We start from the raw sequence: 22,950 nt of genomic DNA, 5'->3' as shown, positions 1-22,950 counted from the left end.
ACAGTTGAGCGGAGAGCTTTGTTGTTGTTATTGTTGTTGTTGTTGTTTTGTGAACAATCTTGATGACATATATAGATGGTTCCAACAACAGCACAGGTGACCACATTAATGCTCAGTTATGCTCAGTGAATAATGCTTAGCACGATGCTTAGCTTAACACAGAGACATTGGCAGAAACTACACTATTACGTATTTATTATACATGCAGTTTCTGCAGAGCAAGCTTTAATTCCTGAACTGCCCTTCCTTGGCCATTCTGTCATGTTTAACTCTTATTTGTCACAATCTTCTGTTAATATTTTCTTACTGAACTTTATTAATAACCTTTTAATTTTTATTCACTTTATTGTTCCCAACATTTGCACTTTTCAGCTGCTCAGCCATGCTCAGATCATTTGCCACATATGGAGGTTGTGTGCTGGTTAATCATTAAACAGGAGTCAACAGTCACATGATTTACCTTCACAGATGGTGAAGGATCATGAGTGATGCATTTGTCCAAGGAGAATGACCCCAGTAAGGAGCTCTATCCCCAGGCAGACACGGTGGGATTCCTGCAAGGAGAGAAAGTGTTGATAGTGGGGAACAATGGGACATATGTACAATGTGCTCCTGCAGCCTCTAGGCCAGGACTACTCAACACGTGGATCGGGGGCCGTTTTTGCGTTCCCTCCCAAATGACATTATTATTACCTATTATTTATTATTACCAGTGCAATCAGGAACCAGTTTTACTCTCATTCCAATGATGAATTCTTTCCTAAAGCTCTGCTTTTGTGGTATATGGTGACTATGAGCCTCAGGGTATACCCAGTTAGCCTGGGGGGGGAGGGACAATACACCTATGGGTAAGGCCCTCCATGAGATTTCAAATTGTTTCAGATATGTTTTTTTGGGGTAACCAGTAGAGGGCGCTGCCTGTTGATTGGGGGGATGTGCTGCTGCGAGCTAGTTGCTTTTCCATATCATTACAACTGGCAACCTGACGAAGCAGCACGGTGTTTTGTGAGCTTTCTTTAAACACTATATTTCTCCACTTTTCAGGAGTGTAACACTTTCATACTGTAAAATGTGCATTTCTTTTCCTTGCTCTCTAGAAATAGTAAAAACAAACTGGTTTCAATCGCTGATACTGCATCTTAGATCACCAGCTCAAGCCTTGTAAATCTGACAAACTTTCATGAACAAGCTGTTCAAAGGAAAGCACATTTCATCACGGCAGCTGGACAGCTGACTGGAGCACATGATGTTTTTAACTGCTGCCTTCAGGGTGGCGCTATCACTTTCCCTTTGCGGGACTGCCCAAATTAAAGAAGATTTGTCCTGCTAGCCATTGATTTGTAAAATGGATAACTCCCCTTGTCTTAAATGTGCTAATTTTGGTGATATGGTCGCTCTGTTCATTTATGTCTTGTATTCTCTGTGGGTTTTCTGTTCTGATCCCTGAACTGCTGGAACTAACTTTCCAGTGAGGACAATACCAGTGCATTATTATTGGTGATAGTTTACACTTTGTATCAGTATCAAGTCTATTAGATATTGTGGTAAAATTGACCATTTGCAGCAGATCAAGGTAAGGTGAAGTCTTGACGGTTCTAGTATTAGTTATCTTTGCTTTTTTCCCCCTCCTCTCTGTTATTCCCAACATTAGCCATTTTCTATCTGTGCAAATGTTCAGATCGGTACATTTCAGATCAGATCAGGTTTTGTGCTGATAAATCATTCAACTTGACTCAACAGCCACTAAAATGTACCTCCGCCGATGGCAAGGGATTAGGTGTGTTGCGTCCTTCCGAGGAAAATGGCAGTGTTGAAACAGTCCAGCCCTAACCCAAGGGAGACAAGGAGAGAAAGCATTGGTTACCATGGGAATGGAAGACTAAATTACTGCTAATGTGTGAAAACCGATTCTTCAGCTGTCCCAACCGTAGTAAATGTTATACCTCTCATATTGTGCTCAGTTACAGTGTAATTTGAGTGATCATCGGTGACAGGCGTACGCTTAAGTTTAAGCAACTGTGCTTCCTAAAAACGTCCAAAAATTACAATTTCACAATGTAGCAACATTTGTTGTGTTTCCGGTCAAAACTGACTAAAGCTTCACTGGACATAGACTGATGATCTGATTTTGATTAGGACCCTTTGACAACTTTGTTCCTCATAATTATCAAAAGTTATACACATCTCTGTACATGTATAGTTTATAGGCCTCTTTTAGATGAAATTGTACCACCTGGTTTAATATAGAGGAATTCTCTTTTTTTTTTTTTTTTTTTACAAATTTAGAATTTGGCATGTGTTGTGTTTCCTGTCAAAAATGACCAGCCCAATTTTGCTGATAAAGAAAACACACCTCTTTTCATATAAGCATTCATTCTTTAACCATCTCTTATTATGTTTAATAATAACAACAACAACAATAATAATAATAATCATAATAATAATAGGTTTATTTAGAGCTCAATATCACTATTTAGAGTCTCAAAGGGCTTTACATACGTACATATTTTTTTTATAGTTAATGGTGCTACTATATTGAGTACACTACGCAGGGTAGAATTTACGCTGTCCGTAAAAAAGCTGTAAAAGCTTTATAAAGAGAATCAGAACTGTTATTGATGTGGATCTTAAAGTCCCCCAGTGTCAGGATTTTATCCACTCTAGTTAGAGTAATCCAGATAACTGCAGAGAACTCATCTAGAAATGGACTGCAGGGCCCCAGGGGATGACACAGCACTGCTATGAGAAAAGACCAGGTGGTGCAGGATTGCCTCACGGAGAGCAACTCAAAGGAGGCAAAATTAGGTAAACTAAGGGTGTTAGGAGTAAATTTAGTATTATAGATTAGTGCTACACCCTCATCTTTCTTTGCTGCCCTTGCAGCATAGGAGAAGGAAGAGTTAGGGGGTGAAGCTTCATTTAAAGGGAGAAAAACGTCTGGCTTTAACCAAGTTTCACACATACCCATCAAGCCAAGGCTAAGATCACTGATCAGGTTGCCAACAAGCGACGCCTCTGACATTGATAAAACCTAACTTTAGCGTCAAATGGAAGTCCGCTGACTCTGCTGAATAATTTTTGGCTATAAAATGCATACCCATCGTAGATGTGATGTCGATCAAAGTCTGTCTATTGTAAGTGATCATGACGTTCAAAAAATGTAGCGTTATAATATATTATAGCGTTAAATAGGATTGTTGCATAAAATAGTGTGAATAAATGTACAAAAAAATTCCATTTAAGGAAGACCTCACAGAACGAGAGCCGTCTTGACGGCGCGTTACCATTTCCAGACATGTCATAGGATGAACATGCCCAACTCACATACAAAATCTTCGCTCATAATTTGTGATTAAAATAAAAAAAAATACAGTAATCAAATAGGGAAGACAAGAACCAAATCATGTACTCGATCAATATTGTAATCTTGCCAAACTATGGTCAGTTAGGCGTACTTAAAGCAGTAATATGTCAATATACTTAAACCTGTGAAGCTTTGACGTGAGTCGTTTGTGGTTCGATAGTGTCTAACAGGTTTAAGAGAAACATATAAACATCATAGCGGTGACCAGCAGGTCAAGCTGTTAAGATGTTCTCATGGTTTCTAGTTAAAAAAAAAAATTCAAATCCGTTATAAATTTCTTTAATTTTATGATCAAAAATATATACTTTTTTTAAAAAATCTATTTGTTTTCTTTCCCTCAGAGGTAAACATTTTTATGTTTTCCGATACGAAACGGGAAATCAGGATATAAAGAGGAAATACGCTAAAGCAATGATAAAGTGCTGTCTGTTTTAGTCATGGTTCTTCAATCAGAATAATTACATTTTTACTCACTTTTTACTTGTCCTCTTTTCAGGAAAAAGCAGGTGAGGAATCAAATAAGGAAACCCAGACATCTCATCCCGTGAGAGTCCTTTTGACAACACTCGTCAAACATGGTAACATTAGCCACACCCTGCATAAGACTGCGGCTAGTTCGTGAAAAAAGATTAAATGTCGGAAGTGCAAGCAGCACCTCCTTCTCTGTTGCCCACCTTCCAGGCAAACTGACTCTTAGTTATGCCGCCCGGAACTGAAATAAGGAAACGCTCTCTCACTTTCAGTTTCATTTGGACAGTACTGACCAAATATGGTAACAGCTCCATGGCGTGATTGTTCGTTCTTTACATAAGCTTCAGTGAAGTGGCATGATTTCCCGGAAGAACTGAACGTTTCATTATAAAACTCTGAGGTAACAGAGCTGTCACTTATTATAAAAGGCGGACAGAGGACTTAGACGAACTTAATCTCTGCTTCATCTTTATATGCTTGCATACTGTATACAGGCATCTGCTGAGTCATCATTATTTGTGTGCACTTTGGATGCTGTTGTGTTTGTCTCTGTACATTCTGAGTTGGATGGCAAGTATAGGCCTCATTGTAAATATACCATGGGGACTGGAGTCCGTCAAGTGATGTAGTGTGATATCACCCAGCAATGCTTTAGGGGAATAAGGTAATGAGTGGGGCAAATGTGATAAGAATCGCAGTTTGACTGTACTGTATGTTAAAATCTTAATCAGGACTGGACACCCCTGTTACTTTTTAACTGCAGAACAACAGAACACTGACAAAACCCATAGAATTTTTTCTTTTGAAGATGGTACTTTTGGTTTGTATGAATAAACATAAATGCAATGCAGCTTTTCTCGTCTGGATTTGGTTGGCCCAGTAATGAAACCAAACGTATGGTAGGGATATATTAATATTAACAAAGTCTTTAGAATTGGGTCGGTTTATATGTTTATCTGGATTTCTCTGAGTGCATGACAAAACTGAGTTAAAAAAAAAAAAGAGTGACAGAAACCTTAAATATTTAAGGTAATTAAACTAGTTGCTAGTGTGTCCCTTCACGCTTTGTGTTTGTTTACTGTTGTGTCTGCATTTCCGTGGTTTGTGGTTGCGTGTTTTCCAGTAAGAAAAGGGAATTGTATAGTAGAGAAAAGTAATTCAAGAGAAATGATAGTTTAAAAGAATGCATCAGACAAAATAAGACCCTGTTGAAAGAAAAAGAATGAAAATAAGAAATTCCCTGACAAGTTCTACAACAAGTTCAACACGTTCTTTAAATCACCAAGCTTAATACGTTCATAAATGGTCAGCAAACATGTTGTTTATGTGGCACCCCCCATACTCGCACTTTCTGTGTCCCCTCCAGGATTTTGTAGAGGTTTTTTTGTGTTATTATTCATGCTGTTGCATGTGTTGAGCACTAGGTGGCAATAGAGGTAAAAGGATGAAGCGCGGTCTAGGCTGGGACAGCGACGTGTAGAAGAAGAGGCCTGGGAGGGGGAGAGAACAGACACAGAAAAACTGTTGGTGTAATGTGTGTTTCTGTGCCGTTACGGAATAAACGGAGAAAACGCACCAATACATATGTCTAGGACATCGTTTTATTAAAATGTAAAATAGGGTCATATATGGAAGTGTCAATAAAGTTTATTCACAATTCTTGTGAACGCACGGTCATTTACGAATGGATAAGGTTCATTCTGTTTATGCGGTAAATTTGCAATAATGTTTGATTGTTTCTTAAATCTGGCATGACAAAATTGAACGATCTTTGGTCACACAAATGCTCCCGTAGGAGACCCACTGGGTACAGAGGACGAGCACATTCATGTGAAAGTCTCTGAAAGCAGATGGTCTCTGTCATTTTAAGAGTTAGTGGAAATATTCCAAACGTCATGGCCTGTTGTTTCTTCCGCTTGATGTTAATGCCTTTGCATCAGTTAATCTGGGAAAGATGAGTTTAAGAAAATGTGCATGTGTTTGTCCCATTCAGTGTTACTACTCTGAAACACATAAAAAAAACTCTCTCTTTGGTGAAATGACAGTTCACTCAGCCACACAGGGGCAGTAAAATCCAGACCTGAATAATGATCTGACCTGATTATCTATATTAGTGTCTTAAACTGTTGCATAGTGTCTTAAAATACTTGAAATATGTAAATATATAGTTTACTGTCAGTTACAGGTGTGAAGATGTGATTTTCATCTGAAACACAAACATCAGCATTATAGAAATGTCAGCCTGTAACAGACTAAAACCCTGATATTAGGCATTAAAATGTGTAGGGGAGGTTCTCTAATGACTGTGTGTGTCAGTAGAGCAGTGTGAGGTTAAATGTGTAGGGGAGGTTCTCTAATGACTGTGTGTGTCAGTAGAGCAGTGTGAGTTAAATGTGTAGGGGAGGTTCTCTAATGACTGTGTGTGTCAGTAGAGCAGTGTGAGTTAAATGTGTAGGGGAGGTTCTCTAATGACTGTGTGTGTCAGTAGAGCAGTGTGAGTTAAATGTGTAGGGGAGGTTCTCTAATGACTGTGTGTGTCAGTAGAGCAGTGTGAGTTAAATGTGTAGGGGAGGTTCTCTAATGACTGTGTGTGTCAGTAGAGCAGTGTGAGTTAAATGTGTAGGGGAGGTTCTCTAATGACTGTGTGTGTCAGTAGAGCAGTGTGAGGTTAAATGTGTAGGGGAGGTTCTCTAATGACTGTGTGTGTCAGTAGAGCAGTGTGAGTTTAAATGTGTAGGGGAGGTTCTCTAATGACTGTGTGTGTCAGTAGAGCAGTGTGAGGTTAAATGTGTAGGGGAGGTTCTCTAATGACTGTGTGTGTCAGTAGAGCAGTGTGAGTTAAATGTGTAGGGGAGGTTCTCTAATGACTGTGTGTGTCAGTAGAGCAGTGTGAGGTTAAATGTGTAGGGGAGGTTCTCTAATGACTGTGTGTGTCAGTAGAGCAGTGTGAGTTAAATGTGTAGGGGAGGTTCTCTAATGACTGTGTGTGTCAGTAGAGCAGTGTCGAGTTAAATGTGTAGGGGAGGTTCTCTAATGACTGTGTGTGTCAGTAGAGCAGTGTGAGGTTAAAATGTGTAGGGGAGGTTCTCTAATGACTGTGTGTGTTCAGTAGAGCAGTGTGAGTTAAATGTGTAGGGGAGGTTCTCTGATGACTGTGTGTGTCAGTAGAGCAGTGTCAGGTTAAATGTGTAGGGGAGGTTCTCTAATGACTGTGTGTGTCAGTAGAGCAGTGTGAGTTAAAATGTGTAGGGGAGGTTCTCTAACGACTGTGTGAGTGTCAGTAGAGCAGTGTGAGTCAGGTAGAGTAAGAACACAACACAGTCTGTTATAACTACAGTAACAATCACACCTCTACTCCAGCTCACAATGGATCTGAACATGTTCAGCTATTTCATCTCTTCACTTTATCTTCATGGTAAGAATCAACACACAGTATTTACTGCACTCTGCTTTATATTTTATCATATGAGTGACTGGTGAATTAGACTTGTCTGTGATCATTTGAGCATGTCTTACTATATACATGTGTATCCCCTTTGAGAGGATGCGTATTTCACATCAAACAGTCTCCATATAAACCTGAGGCAGTAGAGTAATTTGATGGTGCTGCTGATTGTGTTTTCTGAGGGGTGATGTGAACCCTGTAAGATAAAATCTCTGTGTTAATGAAATGATCTGTTTTCAAACCAATGATGTAGTTTAGAGGTGAACTCTGGGCTTTTGTCTGTCATGTGTGTGTTAGTGACGGTGTATTAAGTGTTTTGAAATTGTGAATTGTATACAGTCAAATAGAACAGTATTAAACGCTGACATAAAACGCATTTTCAACAAAAGCTGAGCATTTTTTTAATGACATTTCAATACATTTCTTCTTTCTCTTCTTCATCTATTTAAACCAGAAGTGAAGTTGTGATAGTGTACAGTCTGCTTCAGTAAAAGAGGAAAATTCTAGAGAATTCCTTTAAAATTCTGATTCTGTTCCACTCAATTCTGATATTGATTATTTTTTGATTCTACATGATTGATTTAATAGAATTGATTGCTTTTTACCATCACATCACCTCTCCATTGGTTTTACTCAGTGTTTTACTGATATTTAAGATATTGGTTTTAAACCAGTTATCGCAAACTGTCACAAATTTCACTATAAAAATTAAAATTACACCCACACACACACGCATGGCAGTGAGTATGTAAACTTTAAATATAACATTGTTTCTGTATATTTTAATTTTTATAATTAAATTTCTATATATACAGATTATGTCTCTGTCATGTACTCTGACTGTGAAAAAAGTAAGAAAATAAAAAAGAGTTTGCCAATATAGAGACATTTATTTATTTATTTGTTTAAATTCTGAGGTGCTTCACGGTTTCTTTTTTATGTTTTTATTTTTACCAACTAAAAATTCCTCTGTCATTCACCAGAACACTTCATAACTCCTTCACAGTGAAAAAAGAATCATCAGTGTGTCTCATTATGACACGAACTGTACGGATATTTCTGTTCTCTTTAAAGATTATTCAAATACGTCTGAGGGCATTTACATTTTTAAAAGAAAAGTATTGATTATTTATTTCTACATGACTGGTTTTGATAGAATTGATTCTCTTCCTACCATCACTGCACCTCTCATATATAATCTGGATTATGTGGTCAGAGTCCCATGGTTGTAGTTCATAACCAGTAAAGATGTTATGATTTTGTCTCTATATACATCAAATATATACTATATTTGTCTCTAAATACATCAGTAAAAAGAACAAACACAACACTTAACCTGTAGGACCATACAGAATCTGTGATGACCGGTCACAAACATCGTCAAAATAGAAATACAAACAGGGGCATTTCTAGCTATTGAAATGATCAGGGGCTAAGTCCCGGGCTAAGAAGCTAAGAAAACCAGAGCGTTTTGTCTGGGTGGGCACCTCTTCTGACTTCACTGTGTTTACTGTGTAGCGTTTGATTACTCCCCCCTCCTTCAGACACTGTAAGTCATGATCCGCTCTGTTACACAGTCTGTCTGTAGTTTTTCTATAAACACCTCCTTTTTCAGGAGGAAAATATTCAGCCCCGAATGATCGGACCTAACGGCACCACTGAATATAAATATAATAATATCATTATAAAAATAGTGAAATTTAGTGAGGATTCACAGATTCCTTTTTATTAACAACAATCAATAAAAATGTTATTAATAATAAGATATAGTGTTAGATAGTATAGACATTATAGACAGTAGGCTAACCAGTCAAGAAGAGAAGATATCACAGATAAAAAACCAAAACTATGATTTAATCTCCTGTGCTAAGATGAAAAGAAATTGTTTATCTGTGTCAGTCTATCAATTTGACAAACTGCATCACAATTACAAGAGTGGTGATGTGGTGTTGTCTCCTCAGGTGTGTGTTTGTGTAGTGATGTGGTGTTGTCTCCTCAGGTGTGTGTTTGTGTAGTGATGTGGTGTTCTCTCCTCAGGTGTGTGTTTGGGTGGTGATGTGGTGTTGTCTCCTGGACCTTTGTATGGAGCACTAGGAGAAAGTGTTTGGATCAAACACCACCATCAGAACTTCTGATAAACCACTGAAAGACATTAGCTGGACATTTAATGGAAAACCTGTTATTACATCTGACGCTGATGGCATCCTTATAAACCCTGTTTACCGTGACAGAGTCAGACTGGACCCACACACTGGTTCATTAGAGTTACTGAATGTGACTGTGAGTGACAGTGGAGAATACACAGTGACCATAACCAAAACTGTTAATGATTCAGAGCTGACAGACAAAACTACACTAGAGTTGATTGGTAAGAATCACTTCATCATCACACTGGTCACATCCTCCTTCCTGTTTTTATTATTACCCTTTAGGGCCCGACTAATTTGTCAAAAACAGATATCTGAAGATTATTATTATGTAAGTCTGAATCACTGAACTCACACTGAACAAACCTCCTTTCATGTGGTCAGGGGTAAGGACAGGGTGATGAATCAGGAACAGAGATGATTCAGTTAATTACCAGTGATATGAAAAAGCAGGACCAAATCTGGATTTAAGGGCCAGGTTTTGATCTCCTTGGGGTAGTTTTATGTGAATTATCTTTCAGTGGTTGTAGCAGTTTCATTAGAAGTTTGAAACGGCACAGGATAAAATGAGTCTTAATTAATCATTTCATACAGTGTTTTCACTCCTCTGTCTGACAACACAAACACTCACTGGCCACGTTCTTACAAACACATATGTTCTGGAGACACCTTATTAGTGTACAGTTAGAGACCATGGCCCATCTGTTGTCGGGTACAGTGTGTGTTATCCATTCTCTAGATCTTCATCAGTGGTCTGGTTCTGTTGGCTGGATCACTCTCAGCCCAGCAGGAACAAAATATGAGGGAGGTTAGGTAAGTAGGTATGAGTGAGGTTAGGGTGGTAGGTATGAGGGAGGTTAGGGTGATAAGTATGAGTGAGGTTAGGGTGGTAGGTATGAGGGAGGTTAGGGTGGTAGGTATGAGGGAGGTTAGGGTGGTAGGTATGAGGGAGGTTAGGGTGGTAGGTATGAGGGAGGTTAGGGTGGAAGGTATGAGTGAAGTTAGGGTGGTAGGTATGAGGGAGGTTAGGATGGTAGGTATGAGGGAGGTTAGGGTGGTAGGTATGAGGGAGGTTAGGGTGGTAGTATGAGGGAGGTTAGGTAAGTAGGTATGAGGTAGGTTAGGGTGGTAGGTATGAGGGAGGTTAGGTAAGTAGGTATGAGGGAGGTCAGGGTGGTAGGTATGAGGGAGGTTAGGGTGGAAGGTATGAGTGAAGTTAGGGTGGTAGGTATGAGGGAGGTTAGGATGGTAGGTATGAGGGAGGTTAGGGTGGTAGGTATGAGGGAGGTTAGGGTGGTAGGTATGAGGGAGGTTAGGTAAGTAGGTATGAGGGAGGTTAGGGTGGTAGGTATGAGGGAGGTTAGGTAAGTAGGTATGAGGGAGGTCAGGGTGGTAGGTATGAGGGAGGTTAGGGTGGTAGGTATGAGTGAAGCTAGGGTGGTAGGTATGAGGGAGGTTAGGATGGTAGGTATGAGGGAGGTTAGGGTGGTAGGTATGAGGGAGGTTAGGGTGGTAGGTATGAGGGAGGTTGGGGTAGTAGGTATGAGGGAGGTTAGGTAAGTAGGTTTGAGGTAGTTTAGGGTGGTAGGTATGATGGAGGTTAGGGTGGTAGGTATGAGGGAGGTTAGGTAAGTAGGTATGAGGGAGGTTAGGGTGGTAGGTATGAGGGAGGTTAGGGTGGTAGGTATGGTTGATATATTTCATAGAGTGGCCAGTGAATGTGGGTCAAATGTAGGTGTTTATAATAAAGTGGAAAATGAATTTGTACAGCTTGTGTAGTGGATATTAGAAACCTAGACACCTGTTTTCAAATGTTAACTTTTGTTTCCTTTAAGGCAAATGACTGATCAGTACATGATAGGAATAAAAATACATCAACAATTTAAAATGAAAAACATCTCAGACAAAGTTTTCTAATTTTCATGTAAACAAACATGAACAAACCTGAAAAACATAAACATTACATGATAGGATGTGGCAGTAGATGCCAGCTTCAGTATCTACTTTAAACCCAGAATCACACACTGAGACAGAAGGCACTTATACAACTCATCTATTACACTTACATAAATCATCTATTATGCAGATCAGAGCTAAAGAAAACACTACACACTGACATAATGTTTCTCTATACATTACACACTGACACAGTGTTTCTCTATAGACTATACACTGACACAGTGTTTCTCTATAGACTATACACTGACATAATGTTTCTCTGTAGACTATACACTGACACAGTGTTTCTCTATAGACTATACACTGACATAATGTTTCTCTATAGACTAAACACTGACACAATGTTTCTCTATAGACTATACACTGACATAATGTTTCTCTATAGACTATACACTGACACAATGTTTCTCTATAGACTATACACTGACATAATGTTTCTCTATAGACTATACACTGACACAATGTTTTCTATAGTCTATACACTGACACAATGTTTCTCTATAGACTATACACTGACATAATGATTCTCTATAGACTATACACTGAGACAATGTTTCTCTATAGACTAAACACTGACATAATGTTTCTCTATAGACTATACACTGACACAGTGTTTCTCCATAGATTATACACTGACATAATGTTTCTCTATAGATTATACACTGTCACAATGTTTCTCTATACACTACACACTGACATAATGTTTCTCTATAGACTATACACTGACATAATGTTTCTCTATAGACTATACACTGACATAATGTTTCTCTATACACTACACACTGACATAATGTTTCTCTATAGACTATACACTGACATAATGTTTCTCTATAGATTACACCCTGACACAGTGTTTCTCTATAGACTATACACTGACATAATGATTCTCTATAGACTATACACTGACATAATGTTTCTCTATAGACTATACACTGACATAATGTTTCTCTCTAGACTATACACTGACACAGTGTTTCTCCATAGATTATACACTGACATAATGTTTCTCTATAGACTATACACTGACATAATGTTTCTCTATAGACTATACACTGACATAATGTTTCTCTATACACTACACACTGACATAATGTTTCTCTATAGACTATACACTGACATAATGTTTCTCTATAGATTACACCCTGACACAGTGTTTCTCTATAGACTATACACTGACATAATGATTCTCTATAGACTATACACTGACATAATGTTTCTCTATAGACTATACACTGACATAATGTTTCTCTATAGACTATACACTGACATAATGTTTCTCCATACACTATACATTACACACTGACATAATGTTTCTCTATAGATTACACACTGACACAGTGTTTCTCTATAGACTATACACTGACATAATGATTCTCTATAGACTATACACTGACACAATGGTATTCTATAGAACAAAGATTTCCAGTGATATTTAAGCCTAGTTACAAAATAAAATCACCCTCCTTTTTCACAGAGATAATATCTGGAGTTTCCCTCACTGGTCCAGCACAACCCCTAATAGAAGATCAAAGTTCTGCTGTTTTAACCTGTGAGGGAACTGGCTCCATCATCACCACAGAATGGATGAAGGATGGTCAACCTCTGTCTCCTAGAAACAACATCATCTTCTCTGCTGATCTGAGATCAGTGTCCATCAGTCCAGTGAGGAGATCAGACAGTGGAGAATACCAGTGTAGACTCAGTAACCCTGTCAGCTCTGACACTGCAACCTACACAATGACTGTCAACTGTGAGTGTCACACACATTCACTTTACAAGCGCAAGACACCGGTTGTAGTGACAAAAATTATCTTCTTTACAAAAGAAGATCAAAATACAGGTGCAATCCAATAACAAAAAGGTGCAGCGAAACAGTGTGCATACAAAACACAAACAGCGATTGACAAAGAACAGGTGAAACACAAGGGCTTAAATACTAGAGGAAAACTAAACATTGATTGGATGACAATAACAAGGCAGGAACGAGGTAAATAAATGCAACAAACAGGATCAGGTGAGGGGTGGAAACACACAAGGAACAGGAGCACAAAGACATATCAAACTAAAAGTCCAAATATGAGGTGCAGGCTGTGACACAGACACTATAGAAATGAATAGAATATCAGAGACAATAGAATGAATAGAGCAATAGAGAGAATAGAAAATAAATAGAGTTACAGAGACAGTAGAGATATTAACAGATTAACACCATCCCATGATGCCTCTGTGTTTCAGATGGACCAGAGAACGTTTCCATCAGTGGACAGAATGAGGTGGAGGTGGGGTCAAAGGTGACTCTGACGTGCTCTGCTGAATCCACACCTCATGCCTCCTTCATCTGGATGTTGAATGGAAGAGAAACAGGAGAAACTACAGCCTCATATTCCATAGAGAAGATTGACTCCACACACAGTGGGAATTACAGCTGCACAGCCTGGAACAGCATCACCTCACTCACAATGTCAGTTCACCATCATTTAACAGTTAAAGGTAAAGTTTCACTGTGAGTTCACACACACAGCTCTGTTAATGTACTTTAACATTGTTATACAGTGATTTTTGTGTTGACAGAGTTCAGTACTAAAGTGATAAACGTCCTGTTTGTCTGCAGTGAGAGAGTCTCTCCATGGAGAAGCTGTCAGTGTAATCATCATTGGGGGAATTACTGTATCAGTGACAGTAGCTGTAGGTTTGGTGTTCTGCTTTATGAAAAATAGAATTGGGTGAGTGATCTTTTATTTTGTGTGAGATCATTATGAATTTTTTTTACGATGTTTTTTAAAGTAGAACATATTTAGAAGAGAGAGCAGTCTGAAATTCTCTGTTTGTTACAAAGTCACAGATCAACTTAGGGAAAGAGATGTGAATCCAGTTAAAAGTCAATACTGGAATCAGAGAAATAATATTCCTTTTTCTTGTTCCCTTTTCACTCCAGTTTGGTAATGACCCATTGCTTTCTACTTCTGGTCCCTGGTCACAACCCCATGCCAGCTAGAGAAACGTTACTCCTTAGGTCTATGAGATGTTGGGCCATAGTGTTACTCCTTAGGTCTATGAGATGGTGGGTCATAGTGTTATTCCTTAGGTCTATGAGATGGTGGACCATAGCATTACTCCTTAGGTCTATGAGATGGTGGGCCATAGTGTTACTCCTTAGGTCTATGAGATGGTGGACCATAGCATTACTCCTTAGGTCTATGAGATGGTGGGCCATAGTGTTACTCCTTAAGTCTATGAGATGTTGGGTGATAGTGTTACTCTCTTAGGTCTATGAGATGTTGGGCCATAGTGTTACTCCTTAGGTCTATGAGGTGGTGGGCTGGTGTCGTTTTGTCTCAGGAGGAAGCAGCAGTCAGACTCCATACAGTGATATAGTATTTACTTTGTTCTAACAGTGGATGGTGTAGATCAGATTAATTGGTAGTAAATGAGATCTTATGTGATCTTATGTGATGTTCAGTCAATCATCCCACACTGTAAGGTCTTGTTCTTTGTGGAGTTATCATACTGCACAATGAGGACACCAGTCAGGACTGTCTCTGGTTCTGAGGTACAAAGTCACCAGTGTCTGTGGACTTACACAGTTCTATAGCAGGACAACATGGAGGCACTTTTGGAGGTTTATTGCAGACTGTTTATCCTGTTTAGAATCTAAACTGGTTTTCATAGTGGACTGTTTGACCTGTTGAAGGTTTAAACTGTTTTTTATTGCAGACTGGGCCCAGGACGGTTTAGAATTTAAACAGGTTGCTCTGTAACCTGAGGAATTTGTATTGATTCACTATTTTCACTAATTCACCATCAGTATTGACTGAGGTGTGACTCCTGGAATGTGTGCAGTTCTCATCACTGTAAAAGATCAGTCACATCGCTGTGGTGTCATCAGGAACACTGACACTGGGAGCTGTCATCTGAATCATTTTGTGTTTTAGCGCCACCTACCAGTCATTTCTTGGTGCAGTAAAGAAAGTTGCTTTGAGTGAGGTCACTTTAAGAAATAGCCTCTTTCTCATTGGTGGAGCTCAGGCACATGACTTGTGAAATCACACTTTGGTCAGCCATTTTGTCACCAGCATTTACACTAGAAGGCATTGTTTAGTTCTGTCTTATGAATCTTTTCCAATGTGTTTGTGTAGCCTGGAATAGCTTTGCTTGTAAGCAGCACGGTTCTTCTATGTTACTTAGCTGTGTGTGGGTGCATATTTAGTGGCCTCATACACTTTGTGATGCTGTGTAACATAAGCAGATTACCACTGTGTTTGCCATACTGTTATACTAGCTCAGTGGTTAGTGCTGTTGTGTACTGTAGTTCATAGTAAAGCCTAAGCTATACAGTGTTTATTTGTAGCATTCTATTGACTTTTTTTTTTTTTACAGTATTTGCATTTTATATAAAGTTTGTAAGCAGATCCTCTTAATTGTGTTATACTGGATGTGCCAGTAGACAGGCAGGCAAAGAATAGGAACAGTTCACTGATGGGGTTTGTTTCTCTGTATGTCTGAAGAGTTAAGATGAACATTTCAGTGTGGTGTTGGTCTGACTGTGAGAAAATCCAGTCAGTCTTTACAGATGGACCTGCACTGTCCAGATCTCTAAGTGTCAGTAACACTATGAAACAGATCATATTATTAAAGATTTTAGTTTGTGAATAACATTTTGTCAGAGGTGTCTGACGTGTTCAGATGTTCCAGAACAGTGTGTAAACAGATGGCATTTTTTCACTAACCTGTTTATCCTATATGAAAGCCTCAGTGAGGCCAGAGTTTCACTAACCTGTTTATTCTGTATGGAAACCTCTGTGAGTCCAGAGTCTCACTAACCTGTTTATTCTGTATGGAAACCTCTGTGAGTCCAGAGTTTCACTAACCTGTTTATTCTGTATGGAAACCTCTGTGAGTCCAGAGTTTCACTAACCTGTTTATTCTGTATGGAAACTTCAGTGAGTCCAGAGGTTGTGGGTCAGCTGGACAGTATGAGACAGTAAGAGTCTTTGTGAGACTTCACAGATGTTAGAACAGCTGTAAATGTCACATTCGGAGAGCTGTAATGAGATGGACAATGTGTTATCATGGTCTAACTTTACCAGAATGTTCTTTTTAAAATCAAGAATTCACCTCTTTTGCTTTTTGTGACATAGTAAATTAATCATTGACAAACCTTAAAAAGGACACAGACCAGCCTTTTGACACTGTGTGTGTTTGTACGTCCACGTGTGTTAGTGAGTTATACATAATCTCTCTCTCTCTCTCTCTCTCTCTCTCTCTCACTCTCTCTCTCTCTCTGCCTGATGTCAGACATTTCCAGGAGGCCAATAGGAAGCAGGTGGAGCTTGGAATCTTGGGAGGAGACACCTCAGTGTACTCAGAGGTCAAACTCAACTCTGCAGCCAATCAGAGAGCTCTACAGCTCATCTTAGGTCAGTGATGTCACTCTAGCTCCGCCCTTTCATGGACACCTCAGTTTCTCACAGTTCTGATCAAACTCAGGGTTGTCATGGAACTTGTTGTCATGGGAATTTATTTTTGTACATTAATGAACTTTTCAGCTGATTTATATTTTAATATTTCTTATGAAATAGGTGTCACATCTGCCCTTGAAGTATCAGAAGTCATTTATACACAGGTGGAGAACTGACTGCTGGCTCTGATTGGATGAAAGCGTTGGAGGTGTGAAGAGTTTTTACCTGTGGTGTTCCTGGGTTGTGAGTTAGTTGTTCTGTGGACAGTGTGAAATATGAAACAGGTGACCTGTCTTCACAGGTGATGCATCAAATTTTATGACAAGAATTAACATAGACATTGATGACAGTGAGAAGAACTGAACTCTGAACTGCTTGTTAAAAATACCAACTACTTCCTGTTTGTAGCCACCGCTTATGTTTGGCCGTCTAACACTACGTATTACAACAAAATAGAATTTAGTTAAAAATCAAAGTTCTCATCACCATACACACTATACACACTATTTACAACAGATTCACATGCATACAGACTGTAGCAAGTGGGCACACACACACCACACACACACACACACACACACATATTCACGCTACACAATCTCTCACACACACGCACACACACATATTCACGCCACACACACACACGCACATGCACATGCCACACAGATATATACACGCCACACACACATACACACGCCACACAATCTCACACACACGCCACACACACATATACACGTCACACAATCTCTCACACACACACACACACACACACACACACACACACACACACACACAGGGTTCTAAGGTCTAAACACAGTTTTATGACCATGTCTCCTAGTTTCAGATGGAACTGAACACAGGTCTCCGGTCTGTAAGGAACCAAACACAGGCATCTGTTATGTGAGGAACTGAACACAGGTGTGTGTTCTGTGTTGAACTGAACACAGAACTGAACACAGGCCTCTGTTCTGTGGGGAACTGAACACAGGTCTCTGTTCTGTGGGGAACTGAACACAGGTCACTGTTCTGTGGGGAACTGGACACAGGCCTCTGTTCTGTTGGGAACTGAACACAGGCCTCTGTTCTGTGGGGAACTAAACACATGGTTTTTGGGGAGATAAAGTTAAAAGCAGAGAAAGGGACATTCAGACAGGAGAATTTCTCACTGACTGTTTGACCAGAGAAAACTCTGTCATTTTATTTTTGTCTTTATTTTTCCTGTGTGACTCTTATCTGAGCGTGAATCTCTCCTGTGTTTATATTTGTCATTTCCATGGTCATTCATGACTGTGTTACTTCATTAGTCTTGTTCAGCCAGAGTTTGTCTGTAACGTCTCTCTCTCCTCAAAATTTTCCTTTTTCAGATGATTAGATTTCAGTTTATGTAATGACAGTAGGATATCAGTTACTATGACAACAATAAAAATTCAGATAATATGTCAGTCTGTCAGCAATTATAACAGACAGTAACAGTCAAACTAACTCAAAAACTCTTCATCCAGGAATGAGTGAAATGACATTTCATGATTTAACTAAAACTGAAGAAGATGTCAAAAGCTTTTCTCTTGATTTTTATTTTCATTTTTAGCACCGGACATTGTTTTTAGACATGTCTGTCATATGTTGTTATGTGTATAACATTGTTTGTGATGTGTGTGTTGCATGTTGTGATGTGTATGACATTGTGACATGTGTGTTGTGTTTTCTGGTGTGTGTGACATTGTGTGTGTGTGTGTGTTGTGTTTTCTGATATGTGAGTCATTGTGACACGTAAGTTGTGTATTGTGATATATTACATTACACAACATTACATTTATTTAGCAGATGCTGTTATCCACAGTGGGGAAACAATTCAAACGCCAGTATAGTGAGAGACCTATGAGTAAACACTGAGTACTACATCTGTTCAATAGGGCAAAGTGCAAGCAAGAAGTGCAAGTTTTCATTTCAAGACAAAGGGCAGGAGATTAGGTAGAGAAGAACACAGTAGGTGTGAGTTAAGTACGTTAGGTGTTAGAGGTGTTAGGTGTTAGGGGAGGAGGTGTTCTCAGACATGTGTGACATTGTGATGTGTGTGACATTGTGATATGTGTGTTGTGTTTTCTGATGCATGTGACATTGTAATTGTGTTTGACGTTGTGACACACATGTTAGATTGTGATATGATGTGTTGTGTTTTCTGATCCATGTGACATTGTGACTTGTGTTTGACATTGTGACAAATGTGTTGTAGATTGTGATATGACTTGTATTGTGTTTTCCGATATGTGTGATATTGTGGCATGTGTGTGTTGTGTTGTCTGATGTGTTTGAAATTATGATGTGTGTGACTTTTGTGCAGAAAAGTTAGTGTAAGTTAGTGTCTCCGATCACCTCATATCAGCCTCTGTTTGAGTCTTTTTCATCATAAACTTTTTCTGACCACAGACCTGCTGTTGTGTGGATGTTTTCTCAGTGCTGGACTCTTCTCCATACGCCTGTGACATTACTAAGTGTGAAAAACACTAGCAGTGTTGTTATTCTTAGCTTAAACCACAGCTCTGACTGCTAACGGTTATTCACACCTCACTATTAACACTCCTCATGCAACTATGTACCACTCAAACTCTCTTAAAACTCTTGTCATGCATAACAGACAGAAACATCGTGTTAAATGTGTAATACTTTTATTATTGTGTAATTGAGCTTTGGCTGCTAACGGTTTTTCACTGCTCACTGTTAACACTCATTACATGGCTATGTACCAATCAAACCCTCTTAAAACTCTTGTCGTGCATGACAGACAGAAACATTGTGTTGTTTTTGTCCACATTATAATCTTTATTAGTGTCATTAACCATTTTTCACCAGTTAAACTGGATTTTACTGGATTAACTGGATCTCTATATTCAGACATAAACCACAGCTAAAGAAATAACAGCTCTATGCAATACAATGAAAGAAGGAACAGGGCTCAGTTTTGAAATGCTTGAAGAAAAACACTTATTAGAAACTCAGGACTTCTATCAGTATCTGCAGGTACAACGTTCTGTCAGTGTGAGGGTGAGAAAGGTAACAGAGACAAGTGCATGTCTGATCCTGTTCAGAAAAGCATATAATTCAGATACTGGCAGTAGAATCATTTCATGCATGTATAAGGGTCTGTCCAATCTTAAAACACATTTGACTTCACACGTTAAATCAAACTGGCTGAGGGGAGGAGGGATAATTATATTTGAGGAAGGATGGACAACAAAATGGAGATATCAGTGGAAGTGTACTAGTTCACAGAGATGGAGGGAATCTGGATGGAAAAACCTGATAAGGTATTTTATTTTTACACTCTCGGAAATCCCAGTATGATAAGAACCTTCCCGTTTCTGGAGAAACTGTGGAAACCGAAAATGCAAAGCATTACAGGAATTTCTGGGATTGTCCCGTTATCAGAGATTATTGGAGAGGGATACACAGTGTCCTACGAGGCATTTTTGAGTGTGAAACACACCTAGGAAGTAAGACCATATATTTTTGCTTTAAACCTCAAGAATGGTTAAAAATAGAGAAATATTTAATGAATACAGTGCTGGTACCTGGTAAAAAGAGCCTCACCAGGAAATGGTCATCACAGGAGAGTCCAACGTGAGACTCATGGATGGAAATCACAGTGGACCTTCGCAAAATGGAGAAGATAACAGAATCTGTCAATCATAAACTGGAATAATTTGCTTCACACTGGGAAAAATGGTGTATCTACGTAACGCCCCATAGGCCTGACTTTATTTTCACAAATCAATGATTATGTTGTAAAGAAAAGATCACTCCCTACCTGTACACAGTTTTTCTCCATTTCTATGTTTCTCACTTTTCTGTAAGTGTATACTTCTGATATGTACTATGTGGAGATTTGTGGCAAACATGAATATATATATATACATACAACATCTGTAATACATCCTATGGAAATGTTTGTCTGATGAAATGTTTGTTTGTTTAAATGTAAAAAATATAAAATAAGTAAATAAACTTCCCAGTATGAGCTAAATCTGACCAACTGGACCACAAGATGGCAGAACAGTCCATCATGAGAACCTGCACATGTTTTCATGTTACTCTATATTTAGTGAGAAATTTATCACAACCAGCGTGTTGTACATAGTATTAGCACAGTGTGTTTTATTTTAAGATTCCTAGGTGTTTCTGTATTCCATAACATAGAAAGATTTAAACAGAAAATGAAATCCTCCACTAACAACATAAACTGTGTTTACTTGATAATACACATTATGGCTGATTTCAACAAATTTCAGACAGATTTCAGACTCACATAACAGTTTATCAACACTCTAACGTCAGTGTTCTTGAGTTAAGTTTCAAGTTTCAAGTTTATTTAGAGCCCAATATCACTGTTTACAGTCTCAAAGGGCTTTACAGGGCACAACAGTCAAATCAAAACAGGACTTAATCCTCATGGCAGGCAAGAAAAAATTCCCCAAAAACCCAAAGTTAAAAAGGCATGTTCCCATATCGTCATTTCTAACAACTTTGCACAGTAACAATGTTATGTGAGGAGCAGTTTAGCAGTCAGACAATGGCAGGGTGAACTCAGGAAGGGGCTGTCCTGCTAGATTACACTGCAGCTGTAAATCTGCAGTGGGCTGTGAACTGAGTGTGTAGAGGAGTCTACTGACTGAGACAAACACTCTGGATGGATGTGGACATGACACAGTACCTGCTAATGTCTTCACTTTTCTTTTACGGTAAGAAGAATAAATCAGTGTTTGAATTATTGGCTATTACAGCACATTTGATGGGGCTAATTTTATTTTCAGTGGTCACATTTCAAACAGCAGCTCTTCTTAATATGCTTTTTGGTCCTCTACAATGTAGTCTTCCACTCCTTCTGCGTTTGCTCCCACCCCTGCGTTTTCTGTGGGAGTGTACTTCCTGTTGGGAAAGTGGCCCTGCATTCTCTGTGAGAGTGTACTTCCTGTTGGCAGTGTGGTCTGTGTGGGGGGAGGCCTGTGGTTGTCATTGCTGGGGGGGCCAGGCGGCTCGATCAAGTGAAGTACAGGTCAATGGTAGGGCTTGTCCCTGACCAGAATCTCTGTTGAACGATCACGGTTATCTGCTCCAGGATATGTCCAGGGAGCTGATGGTCCATGATCATGACGATGCTCCTGGTTGTGAGGTCATGATCATCACTTGTCCATTTCTGTCATGGCTGCAGAGTACCATTGAATCAGTGGGGTTACATGTGCAAAGAATCTGATTAAAGCACCCATCAGATTATTATCAGATAAAGGAATAGTCCAGTTTCCATGGTCAGAGAAGTGGTACAATCCCATTCACATAGTGAAACATCTCCAGTCGAGGAGAGATAGGTATCGGTTGCCTAATTAGCATACAGGTATATTTGAAAAACATTTCTTTGTCATATTTTGCTTACATGTTCTGCGAGGTCTGTGATACTAAAGACTAAACCTAGACCTACACACTCGAAAAACCAAAATAGTAACTGTTGGTAATTTGGGGTTTTCCAACGGACTCGTCCCAGATTTGCTCCGAAGTCCTGATGAAACCGGCATCAGAAAGTTTACTGGAGACCTTTCTGAATTTTTCACCATTTCTGGTCTTCCTGCTGCCAAGTTATTTTAACATGTTTAATTCTTTAAAACTCAGGCCAATCGTAAATATCGTCTCAGCTTCTGTCCAGAGATGACTGTTGTATCTCTTCATGCTAGTTAGTTAGCAGCCTACCATAGATTGGGTAACTTTAGAAATTTCATGCCACAAAAAACTACATTTCACATCCAAGCCAAATTAAAATTATTGTCAAGTCTCCTCTTAACTCTGACAGAACTAATTGTCTGTGCTGTCGGTAGGGGTCAAATGAGGAAAGCTACAAAGCTAACCCTGACGTTTACTGCATTAGCAGGCAAACTTATAATTTACTGTATGTGAAAAAAACAGCTCTAGGCAGATTTTTGGTCATGGAGGACAGGCATATGACCTATTTGATAAGCTGTTTGATCATTATTGGCAAATTCTTTATTCGTAAAGCCAGGTTTACTAAAACCCCACCAAATTTAAAAACTGAGCCTTATTTTGGGTTTCAGGTCTCAGAAT

The 22,950-nt window shown here is 39.1% G+C and overlaps 1 protein-coding gene across 1 annotated transcript; it reads left to right on the top strand.

The window, feature by feature from the left end:
• Positions 1-488: 488 nt before the first annotated feature.
• LOC115821831 (carcinoembryonic antigen-related cell adhesion molecule 6-like) lies at positions 489-17,208 on the top strand. The gene is made up of 6 exons (XM_030785618.1): positions 489-599; positions 9,375-9,648; positions 12,861-13,136; positions 13,622-13,847; positions 16,682-16,803; positions 17,147-17,208. Exons 1-6 carry the CDS (start codon positions 489-491, stop codon positions 17,206-17,208), a joined length of 1,071 nt encoding a protein of 356 aa, XP_030641478.1.
• The last annotated feature ends 5,742 nt before the right edge of the window (positions 17,209-22,950 follow it).

Source organism: Chanos chanos, chromosome 9 (genome assembly GCF_902362185.1).
Source record: "Chanos chanos chromosome 9, fChaCha1.1, whole genome shotgun sequence".
NCBI classification, from domain to species: domain Eukaryota; kingdom Metazoa; phylum Chordata; class Actinopteri; order Gonorynchiformes; family Chanidae; genus Chanos; species Chanos chanos.
This window is presented reverse-complemented; position numbering and strand designations above follow the sequence as displayed.

Excerpts from the sequence above, each read along its gene's own strand:
- LOC115821831 (XM_030785618.1), top strand. The coding sequence starts at position 489 with ATGCATTTGTCCAAGGAGAATGACCCCAGTAAGGAGCTCTATCCCCAG. Across the intron at positions 9,649-12,860 it reads AACTACACTAGAGTTGATTG|AGATAATATCTGGAGTTTCC; the intron begins GTAAGAATCACT and ends CCTTTTTCACAG. Across the intron at positions 13,848-16,681 it reads AGCATCACCTCACTCACAAT|ACATTTCCAGGAGGCCAATA; the intron begins GTCAGTTCACCA and ends GCCTGATGTCAG.